This window comes from Chiloscyllium punctatum, chromosome 12 (genome assembly GCF_047496795.1).
Source record: "Chiloscyllium punctatum isolate Juve2018m chromosome 12, sChiPun1.3, whole genome shotgun sequence".
NCBI lineage: Eukaryota > Metazoa > Chordata > Chondrichthyes > Orectolobiformes > Hemiscylliidae > Chiloscyllium > Chiloscyllium punctatum.
In genome coordinates this window covers 72,368,814-72,387,213 of record NC_092750.1, presented here as the reverse complement: position 1 = coordinate 72,387,213, position 18,400 = coordinate 72,368,814, and the positions used below count along the sequence as shown (strand labels likewise).

At 46.6% G+C, this 18,400-nt stretch overlaps 1 protein-coding gene across 2 annotated transcripts in view; it reads right to left on the bottom strand.

Moving 5' to 3' along the window:
• Window positions 1–18,400, bottom strand: part of LOC140483929 (aminoacylase-1-like) — a 33,890-nt gene that overhangs the window by 9,747 nt on the left and 5,743 nt on the right. For both annotated transcript variants that reach the window (XM_072582769.1, XM_072582768.1), the window contains exons 3-10: window positions 12,698–12,762; window positions 8,376–8,480; window positions 8,185–8,279; window positions 4,966–5,042; window positions 3,314–3,403; window positions 2,476–2,532; window positions 1,956–2,029; window positions 841–890 (exon numbers count right to left, since the gene is read on the bottom strand). In XM_072582769.1, the coding sequence (XP_072438870.1) occupies window positions 841–890; window positions 1,956–2,029; window positions 2,476–2,532; window positions 3,314–3,403; window positions 4,966–5,042; window positions 8,185–8,279; window positions 8,376–8,480; window positions 12,698–12,762 (613 nt within the window). The remainder of the gene's footprint in view (window positions 1–840; window positions 891–1,955; window positions 2,030–2,475; window positions 2,533–3,313; window positions 3,404–4,965; window positions 5,043–8,184; window positions 8,280–8,375; window positions 8,481–12,697; window positions 12,763–18,400) is intronic.

Sequence of the window (18,400 nt, the reverse complement as noted above, 5' to 3'; positions counted from 1 at the left end):
CCCCGGGATGAGCCACTCGGCAACTGGATGAATCTGAGGCGATGGTCGAGGATCCAAGCTGCGGGAGGACTGATCTTTATTTACAACCGTTGAAGAAAGATCAACACGTGATTTAGTATCTACCAGAGGCACTGCTCAGCCAAATAATTCCTCACCACTTTGGAGCCAAATCCATAAGCCTAGCTCTGTGGTCAGGTGGCCAGCAACAGAAATGGCTACCAAACTGGTTAAGAGCTACAATCAAAGCATGCTGGGAATTTTGGTCAAGCGAGTTTAAACTCTGACCTCCGTTACAGCTACAGCCAGGACACGTTGCGACCTGCAGCTTCCTGTATTGACCCCCAAATAAGGCAAGAGTCATGGTGACGGTCTGCTAGACTCAGGGTAATATTTGTTTCAAATCAAACTTATAGAGTTCGAATTAAATGTGAATTAAGCTAAAGTCAGATGAAGCGGTTTAAAGTTGAAGTAAAGTATGTTTTATATTAATACCGAGTGAGAAGGTGACCCATGGTATCCTTTTGGGTAACAAATTTCACACAGCAATATCCCACAGAGACATAAGAGAGGTGAGAGATTACACCATCTCGATGGCATTGACTGACAGGTGATGATTGATCAGATCCTCCACTCCTTCTCACTAATACTGTCTGAATCCCCCAGTCGACATGGCCTCAGGTTAACGACTCATCTGAAAGGCTGGCATCTACAACAGTGCATACTCCCTTCAGCATGAGAGAGCTGCAGTCAATGGTCAGGACGGGAAGCAGTCAGGAAAATGGGGCCTACAAGGTGATCAATTACTGGGGAACAAGACGCAGGATAGAATAGAAATCTCACCTCTTCTTCTCCTTCTCTCGAAAGCCCAAGAACGAATTCAGAACTTTACGCTGAAATTTTAAGAAAGGAATCAAAGAATTAATGATGCTGTCAGCCATTTCTGCTAGTCAGATCAGTCCATCATTTTCTGAAGGGCAAGAGATGATCAGAATGTCTCTTACCAGAGATGGGTCAATACCTGGGCATTTGTGTGGCTCAAATGTTACTTGCCAGTTTTCAGCCCATGCCTGTTCAGGTCTTGTTGCATTTTGACACAGGCTGCTTCAGTGTCTGAGGAGTCGCGAATGGTGCTGAACATTGTGCAATCATTTGCGAACATCTTCTGACCTTATGATGGGGGAAGGTCATTGATGAAGCAGCTGAAGATGATTGGGCCGAGGACACCACGCTGAGGAGCTCCTGCGGAGATGTCCTGGCACTGAGGTGACTGACCTCCCAACAACCACAACCATCCTCTTGTGTGTCAAGTGCAACTCCAACCATCAGAGAGTTTGCCCCCTGATACCCATTGATTCCAGTTTTTGCTAGGGCTCTTTGATGACACACTCAGTCAAATACAAAGGGGAGACACTGCACAGAAGGATTGTGCGCCTATTTCAGTGTTTTGGACTCAAACTGAAACAGAGCTGGGGATTGGAGTGGGATAGAATTGGAGATGGGCCAGCAGCAGAAATGGCTACCAGACTGATTAAGAGCTACAGGCAAAGCATGCTGGGAACTTTGGTCAAGTTTAACCTCTGACCTCAGTTAAAGCTGCGGCCAGGACATATTGTGTCCTGCAGTTTCCAGTATTGACCCTTAAATAAGGCAAGTGTCATGGCGGGGGACTGCTAGAATTGGGGATAGGTAGTATTCACTTCAAGCCACACTTAGGGAGTTAAAATTTGAGTTAAATGTCAAAGTTAAAGCGAAGTCAAATGAAGAGAGTTAAGGGATTTGGAGGGGGACAGAGTGGAGACGGGGGGGGGGGGGGGGGAGCGGGGGTGTGGAAATGTCGGGGTTGGATTGGGAGAGAGGTTTGAGATTGGGTGAGAGCTGAGGTTTGGAGGGAGGGGCTGGGGGAAGAGCAGCCTGGGGAGAGGGGCAGGGTTGGGTCACTGAATGTGAACACATACCAGCTTCTCTGCAGCGGTGTTCTCTATGAAGCGGGAGCCATGTCCTGGACAGCCCGGGCAGTGCACGGTGACCCCTACAGAGACACAGACACATGGCTTAGCACAGCTTCAGGGACAGCCTTCCCCTGTCCTCCACTATAGGAAGCTACACTAACATGTCAGTCCACAGCTCTGCAATCTCAACTTTGCCCAGATTCCAGTGCTATCACCAAACACATCAGGACATGGTTAGCACAGAGGTAGATACAGAGTGAAGCTTCCTCTACACTGTCCCCATCAAACACTCCCAGCACAGGGATAGCACGGGTTAGATATAGAGTAAGGCTCCCTCTACACTGTCCCCCATCAAATACTCCCAGGACAGGGACAGCACAGGGTTAGATAAAGAGTGAAGCAACTTTTTACTCCATCCCCATATTGTCACATCACCCACGATTGCGAACTTGGCATCAGGAACCAAAGCTCTGTGTCAGGCCCCATCCCTGGCACTGCCACCCTCTAGGAGTGAAAAGGTACTTACACCACACGCTCCTCTCACCATAGAAGACTGTGAAGGCATCAGTGGGGTTAGCCAAACCTGCGGGCACAACAGCGACCATCAGTAATTGTTATCCAGAGGCGAACATGGTACAATTCATACTTGACCTAAATCTTGCCAGCAGGGCACTCTTGTTTCGGAGTGCCCCCCCCCCGCCACACCCCCGGGTGAGGCCAGATTTCAACTGGAGGGGAGAGAGAGGTCTCTGCTTCTCATTACTCCCCAGAGGGAGCCCAGACTGAATGTCCTGACACACCCGAACCTGGAAGATATTGGCTCAAATCTGGTTCCAGTGGAATTGGAGGGTAAGTGAGCCGTGTGTCTGTAAAGGAACACTGGTAGGCGCAGTGACTATCAGAGCATGAGGGAGAGAAGGAGGAGACACAGGGGGAATAAAGGAGGGGGGGGAGAAGGGGGGGGGGAGAAGAAGGGAGAATGGGGGAGAAGCGGCAGCACGGCGGGGGGGGAAAAGAGGGCAGAGACGAGAGGGAGGGAAGCTCAACCTCAATGGCCCATGAGCTGATGTTTGTGACTGAGCTGTCTGTGCAGGACAGGGAGTGGTGTGTGTCATCTGCTCAATGTGAAAGCTCACCTCTCCATGGCCCAGCGAGGACCTGGTGCTGCTCCATGAGGAGCTATTTCATGCTGCAGTCACCCACGGTCACCCTGACACTGGTGCATTGGACGGCCTCATTGATCAGCCAGGCCCCACAGTGAGAAACTCAACAGGGACAAATGAAAAGACAAGGCAGAGGTGAGGGGGAGGGCAAGAACGAGAGAGAGAGAGAGCGAGCGAGCGAGAAAGAGAAATTGTCCCTACCTTCATCGAGCCCAAAACCGACACGCATCGCCTGGAACTCTTCACAATGGACAAACTTGGCCATCCCATTCACACCTCCGATTTCTTCATCTACATCAGACACAACATCCTTAGGTACAGCATTAGGAGCTATCGTGCTCATCCTGACCCAGATCCACTCACACCCTGTCCCCCATCCCAGACTCACTCTCCCCACCATCCCATATGATTAACCACGCTGGTTCAGTGGTTAGCGCTGCTGTCTCACAGTGCCAGGGATCCGGGTTCGATTCCAGCCTCGTGTGACTGACTGTGTGGAGTTTGCACATTCTCCCAGTGTCTGCGTGGGTTGCCTCCCACAGTCCAAAGATGTACAGGTTAGGGTGAATTGGCCTTGCTAAACTGCCCATAGTGTTCAGGGATGTGTAGGTTAGGTGCATTAGTCAGGGGTAAATGTAGAATAATAGGGGGGGGGGGGGGTTTACTCTTCAGAGGGTCAGTGTGGACTTGGGCCAAATGGCCTATTTCCACACTGTAGGGATTTTATGATCCCTCCCCTTTCCCTTCCCCAACACACTGCCCTCCCTCCCCCACTCACGCCTACCCTCCCCTTTCCCCAACATGCTCCTGCCGCTCCCCCTCCCCTGCCCCCACCCTGCCATTCCCTCCTCTCCCCTCCATCACTGTCCTGATCCAATATCAGGAACAGTATAGGATACACTGCCATCAGTAACTAGGCCTTTATAACACTAACTGCCAGTCAGTGTCTACATACAGTGTCTGCACAACGTACATAATCTACACTGAGAGGCTGTGAGCTGGACTGCCCCGTGGAAAGTGAGTCGCAGACAGATTCAACCTGGGAGCTTCAAATGGGAACTTGACAATTAATTGAACAGAAAACAAAGTATTGTGGGCCTCGGGCGGGGGGGGGGGGGGGGGGGGGGGGGGGGGAGGCAAGGTTTCCGGAGTAACCGTGTATCCCAAACAAAGACATGATGTGCCGAATGGCCTCTGTGCTGGCCCATTCTGTGGTTCCATTATCTCCTCCTGTGTCTAATGACAGGTGCTGGCCTCCAGTGAAGTGGCAGGGAGTTTTACTGCATGAGAAACATGATGCAAAACGCAAGCAGTTATTGAATGGAGAGAACTTGGGAGTTCCTTCAGCAAACTTCCATCGACATACCCCATCTTAAACAACACTTGATGCACTGAGACCCAAGCATAGCATTCTGACAGCTGAACCAGAGGAACCAGTTGTAATTACAGGTTGTTTGAGAGATTATAGTGTGTACAGCTTGTCCGGCCATGTTTCCAATATTCCCAACTGTCACTTCAGTGACTTCAAACGCTGCGGGACCCCTTGTGGTCATAAAGGTGCTATATAAATGCACAGCCACTTGTTTCTGAAGTCCTGCCACGAGATCAAACAGTCACTTCAGAACAACACCAGTAAGGAAATTGCAGAGCGCCTGGGCATTGCACACCTTTGTTAAAAACAAAGGACCGCAGATGCTGGGAAACCAGATTCTGGATTAGTGGTGCTGGAAGAGCACAGCAGTTCAGGCAGCATCCGAGGAGCAGTAAAAGCGACATTTCAGGCAAAAGCTCTTCCAGCTCCACTAATCCATTGCACACCTTTCCCAGGGATACTCTGACCCTTTTATACTCACCAGGAACAAACAACAAATGAATTGTCCGTGGAAATCGCTTCCCTTCTGATTTCAATCTCCGAATTGCTTCAATATACCTGAAAGAAGCAAGAGAGAATTGGTATTAGATTTAGAGATAACTCAGGACACGCAGTTGCCAACAGTAAACAGTGCAGGATAACACTCTCCCTCTTATCACGCTCCACTGAAGAACGATATGGGATGATAAGTTGAATATTAAAAATTAAAATTAAAATCCTGCCAAGATGAACTCATTACTTTTTTTGTGCACAATATACTCTTGCATAATTCTTATTTACTTCATTTTTGTTTTTCAGTCTTGCACCAGCTCCTGAAGGGCAGCAGGCTCAGCCTTGAAGGAACGTTTACAACTTGTAAATGGAAGGTACAGTGTTAGAAAACATGAGACCCATTGCACGATCAGGACTGCATAGAGTTAGACAGAGTAAAGCTCCCTCTAGTGTCCCACAAAACACTCTCAGGGTAGATTAAGCATGGGGTTAGATACACAGTAAAGCTCCCTCTACACTGTGTGTATCAGAACAGCAAGTCGTTGACACTCTGTTGAGAAACACTGAATTTGGACTGAGCATCTTGCCCAGGACACCACTCACTCCTCTGAGCTGTTGGTTATGTGGCATCTGTGTGTGTGTGTCTGTCTGTCTGTCTGTCTGTGGGGAGGGCGGTTACTTGACAGCGAGAAGGAGCTGGAGGTCAGGCTGATTTTCCACTCTGAAGGAAAAAGTGAGGACTGCAGATGCTGCAGTGTGGGGTGCTGGAAAAGCACAGCCAGTCAGGCAACATCCGAAGGGCAGGTGAATTAACGCTTTGGGGCATAAGCTCTTCATCAGGAATGAGCTGATGAAGACCTTATGCTCAAAATGTCTATTCACCTGCCCCTTGGGCTCTGATTTTACACTCTCCCATCCCCGATGTTATTCATCCCAGCATTAGTCCCCGGATCTCAGCCCTGGATGAAATAAGCTGATGTCACATGGCCAGGCAGATGCATCCTGCGATCCTGCTGGTTTCTTTGGCTCAGCATTCTAGTTGGATGTCAGAGTCCAGATGGACATGGGGAACTGGAGATTGCTACTGCATTTTGGGAAAGCAAATTTAGCAGGACTTATACACTTAATGGTAAGGTCCTAAGGAGCGTTGCTGAACACCGAGACCTTAGAGTGCAGGCTCATAGTTCCTTGAAAGTGGAGATGCAGGTATATAGGACAGTGAAGGAGGGGTTTGGTATGCTTGCCTTTATTGGTCAGAGTATTGAGTACAGGAGTTGGGAGGTCATGTCTTAGCTGGACAGGACATTGGTTAGGCCACTGTTCGAATATTGCATGCAATTCTGGTCTCCTTTCTATCGGAAAGATGTTGTGAAACTTGAAAGGGTTCAGAAAAGATTTACAAGGATGTTGCCAGGGTTGGAGGATTTGAGCTATAGGGAGAGGCTGAACAGGCTGGGGCTGTTTTCCCTGCAGCGTCGGACGCTGAGGTGTCCTTATAGAGGTTTATAAAATCATGAGGGACATGGACAGGGTAAATAGATAAAGTCTTTTCCCTGGGGTTGGGGAGTCCAGAACTAGAGGGCATAGGTTTAGGGTGAGAGGGGAAAGATATAAAAGAGACCTATGGGGCAACTTTTTCACGCAGAGGGTGGTACATGTATGGAATGAGCTGCCAGAGGATGTGGTGGAGGCTGGTACAATGACAACATTTAAGAGGCATTTAGATGGATATATGAATAGGAAGGGTTTGGAGGGATATGGGCTGGGTGCTAGCAGGTGGGACTAGATTGGGTTGGGATATCTGGTCAGCATGGACGGGTTGGACCGAAGGGTCTGTTTCTGTGCTGTACATCTCCACGACTCTACTGTGACAATTCTATAACTTTAGGTGGTGTATTTTGTCCTTTTTGTTTTGGGAGGTTTTAAGACAGAAGCAATGAGGTATCTATTGAAGGCCCCTAAGGTATACAGCTTGGGAGACCTTAGGCATTTTTTTCTAAGTAGAAACAAGAGAGGCAACCTAAATGGGTGAGGTAATGCCAGGATTTTTAGTTTTATTTTCTCAGTTACGGCTGTTGTTGGGGTCTTGAAGTGGGGTCTTGAAGTGGGTTCAGAAGCTGCAGTACAACTCTCCCTGCTACTCTGAGGTTTCTCTTTAGATTAAATTCCCTACAGTACGGAAACAGGCCCTTCGGCCCAACAAGTCCACATAGACCCTCCGAAGAGTAACCCACCCAGACCCACTCCCCAACCCTACATTTACCCCTGACACATGCACCTAACCTACACACCCCTGAACACTAGCATGGCAAATCCACCTGACCTGCACATTTTTGGACTGTGGGAGGAAACCGGAGCACCCGGAGGAAACCCACACAGACACGGGGAGAATGTGCAAATGCCACACAGTCAGTCGCCCGAGGCGGGAATTGAACCCGGGTCCCTGGTGCTGTGAGGCAGCAGTGCTCACCACTGAGCCACTGTGCTGATGCTTGGAGAATTGCCTGTGAGACAATCTATTTTTCTGAACTTGCCTTTTGCCAAGGAGTGTTTCTGGGATGTTACTGTATTGGAACAGTTACAATTTACAAGGAAAATAATCTATTATTCTGTTAAGTTTTCCAATAGAGTTCAGTTATTCCAAAGTCCACTTTCTTTTGTCTCATTTAAACTATAGTGCATGAATAAAGTGTGTTGCTTCAAATCTAATAGTCTGACCAAACGAATTATATCCAGAAAGCAAGGCCTGGCACTTGCCCTTAAAATAATAAAACTCTAAATGTCTAGGCTATCCTCTTTAATATATTTTAAAGGGATTTGGTCTGGTCCATAACAGCTATATCTTAACTGAGTGATCATTAGATGAGATGATATTATGATCCCCAGATCAATGGGCACCACAGGGGCTGGGGGAGTGAATTAATAAGCCCGCAAAACAACATTTCCAATTGAACATTGCTAATTTAAATTTGAGCATTTGCTAGTGGTTCCCATTTGCCCTTATGAACTTGGTACACTATCACATGTTTTAACTGTTGCCTTAAATAAGTGCATCGGGAATGAGTCATCAGTGCTTTGTGATGAAGGAGCTGAATAGAACTTGGACTGGATAAGAACTGGGGCTGTTTCAAACCAACCTTTATCACGTATCGATATGGGGGAGGGTAGGGGGTAGACTTATACCCCATCAACGGCTTGTTGAACTCACTGAATGGTGACACACTTCATGTCCTGTGTCCCCCGGCCATAAATATTGCCCTGCTCATCTTTCACAGCTGCAAATGGGTCGTGTTTCCAATGCTCCTGCACACAGAAAAACGGAGTCAGCCCGGTTCCACCATCGACACCTCTTCCCGCTACCTCCACGGCCATCCCACCGGGCCCTGCTGAGCAGCCTACCTCAAAGACAGGCACCACATCCGTGTGGGAATTCAGGAGAATGGATTTGAGCTTGGGGTCCGTCCCCTCCCAGCTGATGATGACAACAGTCCGACCTGGGTGAACCTGAACAATGAGACAGCATCACACTGAGAAACCTGGTACGCTTTGATTTATTACATCACGTGTACCGAGATACAGTGAAAAATATTGGATTGCATGCCAACCAGACAAATCATATCTTACATCAGGGTGTCAGAACAGAATGCATAATATAGCAACAGACAAGGTACAGAGAAAGATCCATGTTAATATATATGGGGTCCATATATTAAGAAGAAGAAGAAGGTGTTCTTGAATCTGTTCGTGTCTTCAAACTTTTGTATCTCCTGCCCATGGAAGAGAGTATAATTGGGTCTTTGATTATGTTCATCGAGAGTGTGGTGCTGGAAAAGCACAGCAGGTCAGACATCATCCGAGGAGCAGGATTATTGACCTTGGTTTTTTGCCGAAACTTTGATTCTCCTGCTCCTTGGATGCTGCCTGACCTGCTGTGCTTTTCCTGTACCACACTTTCGACTCTGATCTCCAGCATCTGCAGTCCTCACTTTCATCTGTTTGATTATGTTGGCTGATTTCCCGAAGTGTTAGGACGTTGAAGGTATGTACTGTGCCTTTAAGAGAGAGTGAATGCTGCTCTGAACTGAGAGCTGACAGGCACCTGTCATGACTAGACAGGAGTCTTAAAATGTACTGGAAAATTGAAAATATGTAACATTTGGCTGTGAAATGGATGCCTGAGTTGGGTTGCTGTTTTGACAACAATTCGAATTTAACCAGTTTAAATCATACCCCAGGATACAAGAACCCAATTGAGGTTAAATTTATTGTTTTGCTAACATCGACCCAATGAGACAATCTGATGTTGGGGATAATACAGGCAGGCATTTTCGCAATAACAAGAAAGGCAATGGACAGGGGAGAGAGCGACGGTGGGCTAGAGCGACGGGGGTGATAGGAGGGACGGTGGAGGAATACGTGTGAGGGGGACTGGGGAGGGGGATGCGGGGGACAGAAGGGGGAACAGGAGTGGACAGGGGGTGGGATGGTGTGATCGGTGGTGTCTGGGGGAGTGAGGGGGGGGTGAGAGGGAGCATGTGAGGAGGGGGAGTGGGTGTTGAGAGGGTGAGAAAGGAGAGTTGAGGGGAAGTGGGGGAAAAGAGGGGAAGGGGAGAATTTTCGACATAAGGGTTAAAAGTCTAAATTGTCAGGAGTCAATGGCATTCAGTCTAGCCCATGGTGATGGAACTGAAGGATCAGCACGGCACAGCATCCAGCTGATACAGCAGGGAGGTGAGGCCTTGTAGTATTATTGCTCATGTATTCATCCAGAAACACATCAAACACTCTGGTGACCCTGGTTTAAATTCTGCCATGGACGACAGTGGAATTTGAATTCAATAAAGAATCTGGAATTAACAATCAGGACAGCCATCGGTCCGTGGTCGATTGTCGGAAAGATCCATCCGCTTCACTCATGTCCTTCAGGGAAGTAAATCTGCCAACTTCACCCCGGTCTGGCCTACAAACCCGCAGCAATGGGGTCGGCTTTATGAAATGACCTAGCAGGCTGTACAGTTGTATTAATCATAGGTGGACTGCAGCCACTCAGGGCAGTTGCTCATCACCACCTTCTCAGGGGGACAATTGGAGACGGGCAATAAATACTGACCCACCAGTGACACTGGCATCCAACGAACAAACAAATAAAAAAAAACAGGCAGCAAGGATGAAGATGAATTGAAGTCTGCGGGGGAAGCAGAATGTTGTGGTGAGAGCCACCAAATGTCTGAGGTCATTCTACCTGACAAGGAATTGTGTACGCAAGGTAGCACAGAGGCAAAGACACTGCAAAGCGAGAGGTCAAATGATTTGTGTCCATGTTCGTCTCCAGGGTACCAGTGGGGGGGGCGGGGAGCAAGAACTGGGAGAGAGTGAGAAATGCTGGAGATCTGAGTCGAGTGTGTGGTGCTGGAAAAGCTCAGCAGGCCAGGCAGCATCCCTGATGAAGGGCTTATGCCCGAAACGCCGATTCTCCTGCTCCTCGGATGCTGCCTGACCTGCTGTGCTTTTCCAGCACCACACTCGCGACTCTTCCAATAACTGGAATTGCAAAGGAATGGAGACATTAACTGTTTCTTAAATGTGAATCGAACAGTCACTTGCCGATAAAGGAGCAGAAAGTGAACCTTACTCAAGTAGCAGTGACAGCACCGGGAGGATCAGATTCACACGGACTCAGGTTGGCTTGGGGTGGGGGGAGAAGTCCATTAGAAATGGCAAGTGAGATCCAATTCAGAGATTCCCAATTTCCTTTTCCTCACACCGTTAGACCAGGACTTTAAATACGATTGTGGGTCACAGCGTCTCACTTGCCGTGAATAACAGCATGAATGAAGGAATCTTTCCAAAGGTAAGTTCAAAAGGCCCTTTTTCAACCTGCAAACCCCCATCATGTCAAGATCGGGCCCTTTCCCCCACTGGACACTGTACAGATACGGCCCTTTCCCCCACTGGACACTGTACAGATACGGCCCTTTCCCCCACTGGACACTGTACAGATACGGCCCTTTCCCCCACTGGACACTGTACAGATACGGCCCTTTCCCCCACTGGACACTGTACAGATACGGCCCTTTCCCCCACTGGACACTGTACAGATACGGCCCTTTCCCCCACTGGACACTGTACTGATACGGCCCTTTCCCCCACTGGACACTGTACTGATACGGCCCTTTCCCCCACTGGACACTGTACTGATACGGCCCTTTCCCCCACTGGACACTGTACTGATACGGCCCTTTCCCCCACTGGACACTGTACTGATACGGCCCTTTCCCCCACTGGACACTGTACTGATACGGCCCTTTCCCCCACTGGACACTGTACTGATACGGCCCTTTCCCCCACTGGACACTGTACTGATACGGCCCTTTCCCCCACTGGACACTGTACTGATACGGCCCTTTCCCCCACTGGACACTGTACTGATACGGCCCTTTCCCCCACTGGACACTGTACTGATACGGCCCTTTCCCCCACTGGACACTGTACTGATACGGCCCTTTCCCCCACTGGACACTGTACTGATACGGCCCTTTCCCCCACTGGACACTGAACAGAAAAAAACCCACTGGACACTGTACTGATACGGCCCTTTCCCCCACTGGACACTGTACAGACACAGCCCTTTCCCCCACTGGACACTGTACTGATACGGCCCTTTCCCCCACTGGACACTGTACTGATACGGCCCTTTCCCCCACTGGATAATGTACAAAACAACAGATCCATTAGCGATAGTTGGGGATGTACGAAAAGACTTGGAAAAAAAACTCACTCCTAACTTTCTGTTATGTTAATAACACCAAGTTTTTTAAAAATCTATTCACAAGAGGCCAATAAAAGTTTCAATTGTCTTCGAGCCTTTAAATTCCAATACACAGAGAAACCTGAACTTAACACATATCCGAGGAATATTGCAGTACACTCTGGCTCAGACAACTATGTGCCACCTTCTTTTTGAGTCAAACTCTTTCAACTGTCGGGGCAACACAGTGAACCTACCCTGTTAACCTGAAGCCCCTATCTACTCGCCCGCTCTGCATGCTGTCTTACTAAGACATTGCACAGATGGACTGAGCTCAATCCAGCAGTAGTGCCCAATCTCTCTCACCGTGCAGCGACGCCCCCAGTCTTTCGAGCTAGTTCTGGACCTTTCAATGGCACCACCTTCTAGATTCGATTCCCTACAGTGTGGAAACAGGCCCTTTAGCCCAACCAGTCCACACCGACCCTCCGAAGAGTAACCCACCCGGACCCATTTCCATCTGACTAATGCACCTAACACTATGGGCAATTTAGCATGGCCAATTCACCCGACCTGCACATCTTTGGATTGTGGGAGGAAGCCGGAGCACCCGGAGGAAACCCACGCAGACTCGGGGAGAATGTGCAAACTCCACACAGACAGTCGCCAGAGGCTGGAATCTAACCTGGGACCCTAGTGCTGAGAGGCAGCAGTGCTAACCACTGAGCCAACTGCCGCCCACCCCCTCCTTCTTCCAGATATATGCGCCAAACCCATCTTGCCATCGACACCAGACTGGACAAAGAAACCCTGCTGGGAACATCCCAAAAATATCTCCAAACCAAGGGGCAGTCATACCTCTGTTTATTCTTACACCTCCCATTTCCTCCCCACCCTGCGCGGGATGAACGAATGGAGTTTTATTTTAACAGTGGCTCTGCACAGAGACCAATCTATAAACGCAATCTCTCACCTCAATCTTCTTCAAGGGTAGGTCCAGCTCCACACTCATCCTCTCTAGAAACTTAATCGCACCATCTGGAAATAAAACGCACTCTCAGTGAACCCTACAATGCCCACAAACAGACTACGTTTTGAAAACAGCACATTTTCCTGCAAAATGGAGTCATAGAGATGTACAGCATAGAAACAGGCCCTTCGGGTCAACTGGTCCATGCCGACCAGATATCCCAACCCAATCTAGTCCCATCTGCCAGGAATGGTTTAAAATCAGGAGGGTAGAATTACAGACAGAGTAGAAAGATTGGGGGGGGGTGGGTATGGGTGTTTTAGATCATGTACCTGCACTGACCTATGACCTATACAGTGACACAATGTGAGCAGGATTCCTGTATGCTTCCACAGAGACCATTTCCAACAATACAAAACTTAGTACATTGCTATTGTGCATGACCTTGTTTCAGCCTCAGAAAACCGTGTTCAGTTTTGGCTCCTTCACATGGTAGGGGAGACTGAGACTTTGGAAAGATTGCAGAGAAGTCATAGTACAGCAGGGAAACAAGCCTTTCACTCCAACTCATCCATGCTGACCAGGTTTCCTGAACCGAACTAATCTCACTTCGCTGCATTTGGCTCATATCCCTCTAAATCTTTCATATCTATATACCCCATTCAGATGCCTTTTCAATGTATTTTTTTATATATAATATATTTTTATTAAGAAAAAAATAGATTTTTAAATATTACAACAAATACAAAACAATGCAATTCAAAACAGTACAAAAAAAAGTACAATAAAAAAAAACATTCTCCAGCCCACCCTCCTATACGAATGTATAAACATATATAGAGAAGTATAAAATTTTTTAAAAACCTAAACTAGCTATTTAACTAAACACTAAATAAATACCTAACAACAAACAAATAAATAGTAATAACTCAGCCCAGCCAAACACTCACAGTTCCTCCTCCCTGGATATTGGACTAATGAAACATAATCGTTACAGCTATATAAAAGCCCTTGTTAGTGTGGCAGATAAATCTGTGTCCAGGTATTTCAAAAACGGTTGCCATGTCTTGTAAAAATTCTCAGTTTTGTGGTGTACCATATTTGTGAGAAAATCCAGGGGAATATGCTCCATAACAATCTTCCGCCAACCCGACAGGCCTGGGGGGTTTTCTGATATCCAACCTAGCAAGATATTCTTCCTTGCACAGAATGTAAGAATATTGAAAAGTTTTGCCTTATGCGAGTCTGCAGGAAATACAATGGGTAGGCCCAAAAGGAGTGATATAGGGTCCTTCTCCACCCCTACACCTAAAATCCTCTCTATTGCACCCACCACAGCGCTCCAATATGTTTGAAGCCTGTCACAAGACCAAAGACAATGGGTAAGAGTGCCCGTGCAGACCTTGCACTTGGGACATGCTGAAGATACCCCTGGTTTAAATTTTGACAAACGGTCTTGGGCTAAGTGGACCCTGTGGAGAATCTTCAACTATAAAGCATGGGTCCTATTGCAAATTGATATCTTCCTTGCATTCTCCCAAATATCCTCCCATGCCTCTGAAGAAACTTCAACGCCCAGCTCTCTTTCTCACATCTTGCAGAGTCGATCAGACTCATCTGAGGTGGCACCCCCCAATTGGTGATATACAGTACTGACTGAGAGTGTACTCTTAGCCCTTAGTACTCCTCTTTCTATGTCAGATTTGAAGGGATCAGTCAAAAGTGTCTTTTTTTGAGTAAAATCCCTAATTTGAAAAAAACAAAAGAGGTCTCTATTAGGTAACTCGTACTTCCATACTAACTGATCAAAGGACATCATTACATCTCCCTCAAATAAATCACTCATGCAAGATATACCCCTAGCTGCCCAATATTTAAATCCTGAATCTATCATACCCAGTTGAAAACCCGGCATACCCACTAAAGATGTAAACAAAGATGTTTTGCCAATATTACCTTCCCTCTGCCGAATTGCCCTCCATGCTTTAACAGTATTGATGATTATTAGATTATGGCAATATTCTCTAACTGTCCTCACCTTGTCCAAAAACAGCAAACTGGTAAGGGGGCACCTTGCCTGGGAGACTTCGATATCTATCCATATTGAAAGAGGGTCCCCACAAACTCAATCACTTATGTAGGTCAAAAGCGAGCTTAATTGGTAATTTTTAATGTCTCGAAGGTCTACTCCCCCCAATCTGTGAGGCAACTGCAGTTTGGCTAATTTAATGAGGGGCTGTTTACGGTGCCAGATAAAGGAGTGTTTGTTTATTGAAAATCAGGGGGAGCATCCGTATAGGGTATAGCAAGCGAGGGAGAGTATTCATCTTAATAAGCGCTAACCGACCCAACCTTGAGACTGGAAGTGCCTCCCATCTTTGGAGATCTTGCTTAATTTTTTCAAATAATTGAGTAAAATTGGCTTTGAACAGCCAATCCAGAACTGGAGTAATGAATATGCCCAAATACACAAAACTCCCCTGTGACCACTTAAAAGGGAATCTATAGTCACTCTCAAGAGCCAACTCTTTCGTAAGACCACCCATAGGCATAGCCTCTGATTTAGCAAAATTAATCTTATACCCTGAAAAAGCGCCAAACGCGTGAATGCATTGTATCAGGCAAAGCACTGAAACTGCTGGATTTGTCAAGAAAATTAGAACATCATCTGCATACAGCAAGATCTTATGTAATTTTGACCCCACTTCTGGAGCTGATATATTGAGATTCCCACGAATGGCCTCTGCCAACGGTTCAATCAGCAACGTAAAAAGTAATGGTGAAACGGGACAGCACTGCCGGCTGCCCCTCGAAATATTAAAATTGCTTGACCATACCCAGTTGGTAATGACCGCAGCGAGAGGTACACTGTAGAGAACCTTTACCCATCTTATGAAAACTTTGCCCAGACCAAACCCGTCTAGAGTATAGAAAACTCGGTCAAATGCCTTCTCTGCATCTAAAGAAATCACCAATCCCTGTATTGACTGCTTTGGCATGGTTGAATTACGTGAAGCAGCCTCCTAACGTTATTGGAGGATCTGCGACCCTTTATGAAGCCCGTCTGATCTTCTTTAATAATAGAGGGTAACACAGTCTCCAGCCTTAACGCAAGAGCCTTAGAGAGTATCTTAAAGTCCACATTTAAGAGCGAGATGGGCCTGTATGAAGCACAGTCTTCTGGATCCTTGCCTTTTTAAGGATAAGTGAAATATTGGCCTATCTCAGAGATGGTGGGAGACAAACATGACTGTATGAATCATTAAACATATTCAGCATTGGGCCTGACAGTATACTTATAAATTCCTTATAGAATTCACTGGGAAGTCCATCAGGACCGGGCACCTTTCCACTCTGAAGCTGCCTCACAGCTTCCTGCACTTCTTGCTCTGATAATGGGGCATTGAGAAAGGACTATTGTTCGGGAGTCACACCCAGGAGCTTCAGACCTCTAAAAAAGGATTCCATTTTGGCCTGCCCCTCCTCACAATTCTCAGACGATATAACTTAGAGTAGAATCTCTGGAACGCCACATCAATCTTTTTAGAATCACATGTTAGGTTCCCAGACCCTTCCCTAATCGCTGTAATGGTTTGTGGGGCACTTCTCTTTCTGGCAAGGTACGCTAAGTATTTGCCTGGCTTGTCACCATGCTCGTATAACCTTTGTTTTGCAAAAGCTAGCTCCTTCTTTGCCGTCTGCGTGAGCATGGAATTTAGTGCAGATCGCAGATCCTCTGTAGTTTGACCAACGAGGTTCTGTCAAAATAGGCCTTCGCGGCTGCCTTCAACCGTGCTTCAAGGAGACGTTGCTGCTCACCCTTCTGCCGCTTCCTACTTGTGGAATATGAAATAACTAACCCTCTAGCATAAACTTTGGTAACTTCCCAGAGAACAGATGAGCTATCAACCGAGCCTATGTTGATGTCTAGGAATGCCTGAAATTCCCTAGAGAAATACTCCACAAACTTGCTGTCCATGAGAATGAAGGGGTCCATTCGCCAGTACCTTGAATCCACTGTAGCATCCTTAATTTTAACCATGAGGTACACTGGAGCATGATCAGAGATGGCAATATTACCAATCGTAAAGGATGCCACCAGATCCAGGGTTACCGCAGGGGTCAGAAAAAAAATCAATCCTTGTGTGACATCTATGCGGATTGGAGAAAAACGTGAAATCCCTACCTGTAGGGTGGAGACACCTCCAGACGTCCACCAATCCTAATTCCTCACACAAACCCAATAACTGTTTAGTTTGTGCAGAGGGTATCGAGGGAACTTTAGGCAACCTGTCTACTGTGGGGTCCATGAGGCAGTTAAAATCTCCCCCTATAATGATGTGCCGAGACTTGAGACTTATCAATTTAGAAAAAGCATCTACCAAGAATTTAAGAGGATGAGCTGGGGTACAATATACATTTAAAATGCCATATTCTTCCCCATTTATCAAGGCTTTAAGAATTACAAACCTCCCGTATGTGTCTTTAACACATTCCAACAATTTAAATGAGAGATTTTTCCTTACCAATATAACCACTCCCCTACTTCTGGTATTAAGTGATGAAAAATAAACTCGGTCAAAGCAATTCTGCTGTAATTTCAGATGCTCCTTGTCATCCAAATGTGTCTCCTGTAACAAAGCAATATCCACCTTCTCCTTTCTAAGACTCAAGAGTACCTTCTTCCTCTTAATTGGTGAGTGACTTCCCTTGATATTCCAGGTACACCATTTAATCAAATCATTTTCCACATTTAAATTCCAGAGAGGAGGAACCCGAACCACAAATTGCTGAGCCTTAGTGTTGCATGGTCCACCAAATATAAAAACTACATAAACTAAAACCACTACAGTTAACAAACATACAAAATTATTAAAAATAAAAACAACAAAAACCAGAAAACAAACCAACATATAAAGCACCAATAGCGCTGAGTAGGGGAACTACCCCCTGCCCGGAGAAGGCAACTAACCGTCCCAACCTGCCCATAAATAGGCATCTAACCATCTCAACCACCTTCACTTCTCCCAGCTAGAGCTGCATTGCAAGCTCAAGCTAAAAAGAATAAACATCCCATAGAATATCAATATGAATAAAAAAAAACATTATTTTATAAAAAAAAAGGAATAAATACCCCACCCATCCTTTGGTATGTCCTAACTTAGAAATTTAAAATGTACATCTTAACCACCGCCAGACATCGTTTGAACCAAAGTATTATCAATAGAGGAAAAAAAAGGGGAAGAACAAAGCTCCAACTGGATTTCCTCCATTTCTTTTACAGAATGATAAACGCATACTCAAGCAACAATATTTATACATACTACAATTGTTTAAATTAGGTTAGTTTGTCCACAAAGTCTCTTGCCTTCTCCGATGTGTCAAAGAGATGCACGGATCCATCTAAGATGATCTAAAGCACTGCATCCCATGCTCCTTCAGTCTTCTCTTGACAACATCATATGATTTTCGTTTCTGGATCACCGCTGCTGAAAAGTCCTGAAAAAAACATGATCTTAGACCCCTCGTAAATTAGGGCCTTTGGATCCTTGTCCTGGAGTCTGGAAGCCTTTATGACTCTCTCCTAATCCCGATAATGGTGGAACCGCACCAGGAAAGGACAAGGGCGTTGACCCAGACCCGACCTCCGTGCTGTGACCCGGTGGGCCCTCTCTATCTTCAATCCTCTCATGCCAGTCTCCAAGT